Raw genomic sequence first — 9,526 nt, 5'->3', positions numbered from 1 at the left:
GAGAGAGAGAGAGAGAAAGAGAGAAAAAGAGAGAAGGAGATGCACGCAGCAAGTGGGAGAGTGGGCCAGAAAAATACAACATGACAAAGTGAGAAATAGAGAGAGAGATAGTGTGTGTGACAGTACAAAGACAGCATTAAGATTTCATAATTCTTTCAAACGCTATTGTTGAATTTCTGAGTGTCTTTTACATTGTCTGCACATGAAAGAGAGTGACGGAGCATGAGGAGGAGATGTGAGAGCAGGCTGGTAAAAATCTGTGCCATCTCCTGAAACAGCTGCTACTTATACCTTTTCTCCTTTTTACTGCTGTAATTGTATTATTTGTCTAATTTTATTGTACCATTATTGTTGCTTTTATTGTTTTAGTCATTGTTTCAAAACACAATATTTTATAGCTTACCGTTTCTTTACACAGCTGTTACTGTTTCAGCTCCTAAAAGATTATTTTTGGGGGATTTTATGGGCTTTAATTGACAGGATAGGTTGAAAGAAAGGAGGGGCGGGGGGGTGACATGCAACAAAGGGCTGCTGCCGAGGACTAAGCTTGGCTTTAACCCAGTTCATGAAAGTTTTCACATTTGCAAAAAATGTTGATGTATGTATTCAGTGTGAGGAGGCTCTTTCCTTGGTACAATTCATCATAACACTTTTCATATTTAAAGCAGCAGCAGGACAGAAAACAAAATGTCAACCATGATTAGTCTGACTTGCAGGATCGAGACTGTGCGTAAAAAGGCCTGCCATATTTCAGATGGAATTCTCCTCCCCTTCCCTCCCGACACTATTTTGCAAGGGCACCGTCGCTGCATCCTGGACTTAGTTTGATTGTCCCTTAGCGCGGAATTCTGATGGGTTCAGCCTGACCTTTGTCCAGCGCTGCCACTGTGCTAAAAGTGTGCAGTGTGCAGCTACAGTATGTCTGGCTATGCAAGACTAACCATGATAGCCAGCTACTGTATGTTTCCCACAGAAACTCTGGCAATGAAAAATCTATGAGAGCACAATGGGGAACAAACGACCAAAGAACTTTTGATCTTACATACTATGAATGAGAGTCTGAAGGCTACATCCAGTGATTTTAAAAGGAGACGCGTTCCAAGCCTCAGTGTATTGTTTGTAATTGTTTGTCACTGTTTGTAATTTCCAAATGTATAAAAAAAGAAGAAAAAAAATGGATCACAAAAAAAGATGATCCAGTGATTATACAGATATGTTGTTATTGGCGTATACATCAGCTCATAAGTAATCAGCAATTTCAGCGCAGAAATAGGTTTGAGTTTGAATGTTTGGTATAATGAGAGATCCCCTCCAGACAAATCATAAAACATGGAAACAATTCTCTGCGTAGAAAATCACTTTTTGTCTCATATGGTTTTTCCACAAAAAAATTCAATTGCCTTGGAAAAAATGAAAATGCAAATATTCAGATTTCAAAAGTTTACCTTTTGGTCACAGATGTCTCCTACTTCACTGTATTCTCAGTGTTTGGGATCTGAAGGTTTCAGGTTTCCACGACTTTTCTTCTGTTATACGCATATTGGACCAATGACTAACGTCAGAATAACACAGAATCTTACTCGTACATACTTGTACAGTACGTGTCTTAAACCGAAAAAAAATGATCACAGAGAAACTTTCCTACTTGAGCAGATGATAGGTAAAAGGGGGACTTTAAGTAAAGTATATTACAGATTTTTTTAGAAGTTGTATTGACTCCATTTTCATGTATTTGTTTTGTAATTTAGCTCAACTTCAATACTTTTTTGTTCCATTTTAAAGAATGTTTTAGTTTCCAGTTTAGTTGTCTATGAATAACGTTTAGGTAATTTACAACATGCCAGTATATGTTACATCACAATTTTTTTTAAACACCCAATTATTGATTTAAAAAAAACAACTATTGGCCATCAAGTTAATAGTTTTTAAACCCCTAAATATCAATATCACTGTGTACTACTTTTTAATGGGTTTTACTTTTGATTTCCTCAATGCCAAGTGCTTTGTTTTTGAAGTGCCTCACCCATAAATGTAAAAATACTATTATATTACCATTATTATCAATAACCATGAATAATAACTATTTTTTTCCTCGACACTGTGTAATATCATTCAGTGGTCACTGTTGGGGTATTCTTGCACCGAAATTCCTGAAGATTAAATCACGACATTTCCTACATTATTTTTTATTAAGGTAACTTAGACCAGCAAGAAAGACTGGGACTTAATAATGAAAGAAGAGTCTGGTGATTCCCAGCCGGTTATGTTGGACTATCATTACGTCCGTCTCTGTGAAGACTGTAATGTGGTTAGTGTCACCTGAGGGCCCAGTGGACTGACAATCAGGAGTGAAGAATGAGTGGGACTGGGCTCTGTTCCTCTCTAATCTGGTCATAATAAGGCCCCAATCTCTTCTCCCACCACAGCAGATAAGACAGTAATTGTTTAAGTGTTTTATCTGATGTGGGCAACAGCCACACAGAGGTAGTGCGTCGCATACTTGACTCGTAGACTCACCACAAAACCGTACCCAACTGTACGCGACATCCACCAATTGGAATGGAAACATTCGATTTAGACATACGAGTACAGTCAAAAAGGGGCAGATGCACATCAGAGGTCATATTTGGCTTTGGATTAAATGTATTTCAGTAATGGTATAAAGGCAAAATGTTTTTGTTTTACAAAAAAGGCTGGAATTTATCTTTCAAATATATACATATACAGTATATATATTAGCCATTTGATAAAACCCCTGAAAGGTGATTGTGCAGTTGAGTTTGGAGGGTGGTTTCTTGTTTCTTTTTTTTTTCAGCCTTTTAAAAATCAAAACCATAGAAGCAGAAGCGTAAGGAATGGATTTAACAGTGTGTCTATCTCCTCTAACGTACACTGCAAACATTAGAATACCCGGTTTACTACTATAGTAGTAAACTCTTCCTCGAAAGTACGTCATAAGCTAACTTAATTTTTTTTCGGTTGCTATAGTAAGCATTCAAACAAGATTAAGTCCCACCAGTTTTTTTTAACATTTTTTCCTTATCATACTGTGCTGTGTGTAGAGCTCATTATCGTCACCCTGCATTACAAAAACAATGCAGCTTAATTTCAATGTCTTTTACATTGAGCACCAGCTGGTGAGGATGCTGACTTTTTGCCTGGGACACTCTTGAGCTTTCGTCTTTTAGTAAAATAGCTTATGTAGCCTTCAAGTGCATATTTAAGGCCTTTTCACAGGCTTCTTATTTCAAAATGAGTCAGCTGGTCTAGTTTGCAAGAAATGAGAAACCTGCTTTGGTCCAACTCTGTGTGAAATTAAGGACACATTGTGTAAAAAAATCACAAGGAAATTTGAGCAGTAAATCTGCCTCTGTTATTATTGTACACTGCAGGTGTGTGTAAGAAAACCTTGACAGGCATGACAACAGTAACTAAAGGGGGTGGGGCTTAGCAAAATGTCCCTTGATCCCTTTCTGTAGATCAATGTGGATGGATTTCATCGTAAATGTAGATTTATCCTTTTTTTCTGTCAATGTTAACAGTCTACAAGACTGTCTGTACCACGTCAAGCTCCAGACAGGATACATTAACCCCACTGACCTTTCAAAACTCACTTGTCTCTGGTGAGACCGATTATTTAACTTCTGTCCATTTCCTGATGGTCTGTCATTTTCCTGACATGTAGCTAGCAGATGAGCTTTTGTTTTTCAATTGAATTCTATTTTGTCAATTTATCTTCACTGGTAGAAGTGTCCTACTTTTATTCCACATGACCCCTCTGGGTGTCACTGCAGACAGAGACATTAATAAATGGCATCAATCAGCTGCTGTCACAAACACAGAGCGTCGCTCTGACCGTCCTGCAAAGTTTGCACTGATCTCAGAAGCTCACACTCTAATTTGCTGCAAAAGTAAATGAACTCGATGCAAATGTGAATTAACTTTAACTAATAGGTAGATTAAATTCTCTAAAATTTAAGGCTAACATCTGCTTTTTGTCTCTTATTTTTTCCCGCTCAGATTATGGATAGTCTATATCCTTGACGTTCCACTTCTGGGATTGCTTCGGTGCCGCAGGAAATTTGGCCGGATGCATGTATTTTCGCCTTTGTCTGTTTCCTTCCGTTGGATTTATGAGGACTATGGTTGACTGCTCCTCAGATCTCTGCATGGTCAATTGAGACAGCAAGCTAGACTATCTGTCAAATCAGAGTTTTCTCTCGCATGAGTCTTTTACAGCAGCTCTGTGCGGAGCTTATTTCCGCCCTTGATTGTGATTGTGATTGTTTTTTCTCCCATCCCTGAATGCTGTGTGGACTAGCCAGATCCTCCCCCACTCCACAGCGTGATGATTGTCTGGCAAAGTGACACTAGATGATGGATGGCCAAAAATCCCAACTACTTTACCTGATAACCTCATGTCTGGCAATGCAGGCGGCAGTGCTGTTGCAGTCTGCTGTAGCGAGCAGGACGTTCAGCATCTTTTTTCCCACTGACCCAGAGCCTGTGGCCTGTTTTATCATCCCACTTTCAGGCAATGCAGGTAATGTGAAACTGTAATGGAGAGTTTCTTCGATAAAGACTATGCCCTACTCTGGTTTGCCAACGCTATTTTTCTCTATGAAGCCAGGAGTCAGCGCATGTATGTCCAAACTCAACATGCACCCACAAGCCCTCTGGCCTCCAAGCCTGCCAGTAGATAACTTCAGTTTATGCCGCCTCGCCATCTGTCTTGTTCACATGAGGTTCAACAAGAGACAGCCTACATACTAGACTAAAGGGACAATTTCCTTCTCAGGCAATGTGAATGCTAGCGAAACTTGAATAATTGCTAAGCCGCCATGATTACGTCTGAGCCCGAGGAATGTATTTGGCGAAGAAGCTAATTTTCATTTTTAAGAAAAGCCTGCTGATATACCCGTGACGCTGACTGAAAAAGACACTTTAGGTCTGTTTCTTCCCAAAGCTACAGTCAAACTCTGATTTGGCCTTTAGTCAACCCCAGACTTGAGCGGAAATTGGTTTTGACAGGAACGGAGGTTCTGCGCTGCCCTGAGAGCGTGTTTCATTACCATGCTTCATTACACAAATGCACAATAGTTTTGTCAAGTACAACTTCATCCATTCACATACAATGGTACAGTAGAGGTCTATTTTCAGTTAGCTGTTTATAACTTGAAATCCCTGTGGACGGTATTACAGAAGGCAACAGTGTCAGGGGAAGGAGATGAAGGTGAGTTTTCACTTTCAGACTGACGATGGATGGAGACTGAGCACAAGAGGACAAGATGCAGCTGTGTGAGAGAGGTGGAGGAGAGTGGTGGCAAAGTAGGAAAAAAATTGGATGGCGGGTGAAAAGAGAGGGAGAGGAGAAGAGAGAGGAAATAATGAGACAGTAAAATGAAAAAAAAAGGATAGGAGAAATTGAGATGAGTGCAAAAAAAGAAAGAGATGAAGGGAGAATAGCTTCCTTAGCATTTAAATGAGTCAGGACACAGAGGGCAGACCACCCTTCCCCTCGCAGCATTTGGATTTGAGACGTGCAAGTAATGAGGAAGGCCAAACAACAGATGACTTTCCATCTAGAATATTAAACCTCATTTTATCGTGGTGTCAAGTCTGCATTCATTATCTGGGCTAAAAATACACACAAACACACAGCGCTATGTTTGCATGCATGAGCTTGGAGATACACTGACTTTTAAAATGGTCGGGTGTATCATTTTCTAGATAATGGTATATAATGTGTCAGCTGATCCACATGAGGGCACATTCCTTATTTTATGACTCCCAGAACGTGCGTGGAGGTCGACGGCTCGTTGAAATGTTGCGTGACGCAAGAATAATGACGCGAGTGTTTTACAGTTGTCGATATGTGCTGATGTCATGCATTCATGTGAATAAAACGTGGGGTCACGTTGTATTTAATCCAGCTTCACGACATGCGTAATTCCTCCCCACTTCAAGTTCTCTGGATTTCACTAAGGTGGGGATCGCTGCGTACATGTATGTATACACACACACACACACACACATACACACACACACAACCCTGGAGGGCTGGGTGGTTGTGTGTTATGTAAGGAGCTCAGGAGGAGAGCGGTGGGGGTTTCTCACACACCGTTCACACTCAGGCTTATCGCCCCAGGGCTGTACAATGAGCTCAGTGTGACTGATAAGAAATAAGTGTGTGTGTGAAAAAGATAGAAATAGTGAGAGAAATTGAGAGAGAAAAAGAGGGCGGAACAGAATGTATGTTAAAGAGGTTAAATGCATGAGGCAAAGTGTAGTTTCTGCGTTTGTTTGTGTTAGCATGTGAGTCTGAACTAGCTTTGATCTTAGAGCATTTTTACTTACACCGCACAATTTCTGGCTCTGTAAAAATCTCTGATGTTCATTATAACACTGAGCACCATAATCTTTTCCAGAAGTTTCCACAGAATATTCTCACATTCACCAATGAAACACAATTTAAAAATGATATACTGTCCAAAGCAATTACATTCGAAATCAGTTTTTGCACCTAATAGGCGGCATATTTTACTTCCTTTTTTTTAAATATCTAGCCTATATTGTAGAGGAAATGATCTATTCAATTAAGAAATATAATAAATAAATAATGAAATATGTTCCTCAACAATTACATGTTATATCAATTTTAAATGAGTACAACCATCAAGCAAAAGAAAAAAGAAAAAAAGATACTGCTTTACCCCAGTACGCGGTTTTAAAGCCCTCTCTACACTGTCACAGAGAAACATGATTGGGAAGCATATTGCCTGTGTGTCTGTGCAGGCAACTTTGCTATGGTTGGGATTTGAGGGGGCTGTTCTATAAATACACTCTCTGCTAGAGGAGAATCTAGGCTGCACAAACACACAGACAAGCCAATATACAGTCCTGTCACAATGCACACTGCAAACCAAACGACACACACCGCTGACAGCTGATAGGCCGCGCAGTTTGAATTAAAACTGCCTGGTACGATATGTCACATTACAAGGTTTTGTTGCACTACACATTCAAAAATTGAACATCTGTAATGTTTCCTGATGCAGATAGAAAGTGTTGACACTGGATGTTGTAAAATGCATCCACCAATGCATCTGATAAGATGTGGGCGTCCGGTGAGAGGGCTCATTATATGTGCCCTGATAAATAAATCCATCGAACAAGTCAAACACGATCAGTTTGTCACAGGCGCTCAGACCACTGACAGCAGCGCTCGTGATCTTGTGGGAAAGTGTGTTTTGTAATTTGTGTCTCAAGGCCACAACTGGGTGTCAGCCCAACACCAAAGTCACTCTGACACATGACCGGTCCGTGCCATTGACATTAATGGGAACCAGGGACCATCATCATCTATTTTGTTCTTTTTACAGATTTTATGCGCAGCGTCTATAATAATACAACTAATGCGATGAAAGTGTGGCATTGGCCTTTTTTTTTCATTTCTCAAAGGGAAACATGTTTGAAGATAGCCTTCATGCCTAGTCATGTGACAGTGGCAGTTACAGCAACATTATACTCCCCACCAATGGGCAGTGTGATCAAAGGGGCTAAATTAAGGTACAATTTAAAAAGTCCTTCCTTGAAATGCTGCTTTATTAGGGCTTTGTTGGGTTTGAGCAAGGTCTATATTTCCACTTTAGCAAGTTAAAATAGTTATTATTTCCCAAAGGCAATCCAACTCAGTATGTTATTGTGTACGCCAAGAGGCTACAGTGCTACTCACATGGTTGTCCACCTGCCAGGCAGTGATGAAGGACATTATGTATAAATCTATGTGTAGAATGAAAAGGTAGAAAACTGATGACTGATGCCGTACTTCCCAGTGGTGATTCACTTATTAGCATGTGAGCATTTGAGAAAATGTTAAATTGCATGTTTTCCCATTATATGTGTGCATGTATGGATGTTTCACATGCGATATTTGAGATATATATGTGTGTTTGTGTGTGTGTGTGAGTTTGAGGTTTGATTTTTTTAGGTTTGATTTTTTTTTTTGATAAGTAAGATTCCATCAAAAGACCAAAACCAACAATGAATTGATCTTACTAACAAGTATTTACAGTATTGCCATAGTTTAAAAACACATCACTGAGCCACACTGTTGCTCTGACTGATATGTTCCTTCATTATCATGAAAATGGGGCGGGCACTTAAGTTAATTCCGAGTCGATTCCACACACAGCATTCTGCTGTTGTAAATACTCGCTAGCAGCTGAATGTAGTCCCAAACAAATACACAATTTACTTCTGTTGAGTAGGTTTTGCTGAAAACAATAATGCCCAGCTGAAATTACTCAGCAAAATTAAATTAAAGTACATAATTGGGACCACTTTGTCAAGATTTAGGTCTTTAGTGGGAGTGGGAAAGGAATGGACCAATATAAATTCTGATCTAACAAAGACTTAACAGAGGGGTCGAAGTTGACCTTTCCTACTGAGCAGACTAATGTTAAGAGTCTGCATTTAGAGACTCTTAAAGAGAATTTATGACGCCTTGCACTGGTCTGCAGGGCAGTTAAATCTCAGCTTCAGACAGGAAGAGCCTGGACATAATCATTAGGGAGGCGAGCTTTGGTATTTTCTGGACTCCACAGAGGAGGTGGGAGAGAAGAGAACTATATTCATATTGACCATTTCATGATATAGCAAGGTGTTTTGTTAAACAATTTTGTGATTGTTTATGGACACAATAACCATATGGTAATGTATGTTTCTGGCTAATGTGGTGAATTAAATACTCGACAAATCAATGTACTTCATCACATTCATGCAAAAGTCACATAAACACGCTGCTTGCATACAATGACCTTGACCAGCCACAGATGCAATATTAAAGAGATAGCCATGGTATAAATGGTAGACAGATTAATAAGATATAATACCTTATAGTACCTTTTACTAATGCACAGCTCATTATCTGTACACAATATGTTGCCATGCATGCTATAATGTACTGTTTTACAGTTTGAGGTCACTCTTTGATGACAATTTGAAATGTGCAAACTTCAGATTTCAGTATAAACCAGGTCAACCCCCATACCCCCTGAGTGTGCTGCAACAGAAGGGCTAAAATAAAAGTAGGTAACACTCACTGTGGTACAGCACATGAAGACTATGAAGAAAGTCCCAATGACACCTCCAATTCCCACCAACCAGGTCATCCTGAGGAAGAGGATCACTCCGAAGATGTTCTGGATGCACGGCAGGTAGACGCCCATCAGAGTGCCGAGCGCAGGGGCCTGAAGTAGGACGAGAGAGGACGTTATACGTTAACGGTAATACAAAGTCTTAACGTGTCATTGACCAATGAAGTTAATTAATAAGCGTTACTTAGAACATAATTGATAAATGGTCATTTCCCAAACAGGATTCATCAGTTGGACTGCACTGTGACATAATTTTGATGATGAAGATTAAGTTCCAGTAACACTGTATATCCCTCATGTTGTCCTCGGGTCAAATTGACCTGTTTTCCTATATTAATGTTCTTTTTGAACTACCCAATTGTAATTAC

The 9,526-nt window shown here is 39.7% G+C and overlaps 1 protein-coding gene across 5 annotated transcripts in view; it reads right to left on the bottom strand.

The window, feature by feature from the left end:
• The window catches only part of slc12a5a (solute carrier family 12 member 5a), a 171,749-nt gene that overhangs the window by 25,078 nt on the left and 137,145 nt on the right, over nt 1-9,526 (bottom strand). For all 5 annotated transcript variants that reach the window (XM_032514135.1, XM_032514134.1, XM_032514137.1 and 2 more), the window contains exon 4: nt 9,105-9,251. In XM_032514135.1, coding sequence (XP_032370026.1) covers nt 9,105-9,251 — 147 coding nt within the window. The remainder of the gene's footprint in view (nt 1-9,104; nt 9,252-9,526) is intronic.

This window comes from Etheostoma spectabile, chromosome 4 (genome assembly GCF_008692095.1).
Source record: "Etheostoma spectabile isolate EspeVRDwgs_2016 chromosome 4, UIUC_Espe_1.0, whole genome shotgun sequence".
Taxonomy (NCBI): domain Eukaryota; kingdom Metazoa; phylum Chordata; class Actinopteri; order Perciformes; family Percidae; genus Etheostoma; species Etheostoma spectabile.
Note: the sequence above shows the minus strand (reverse complement) of the source record. Positions and strands in the feature narration are given on the sequence as shown.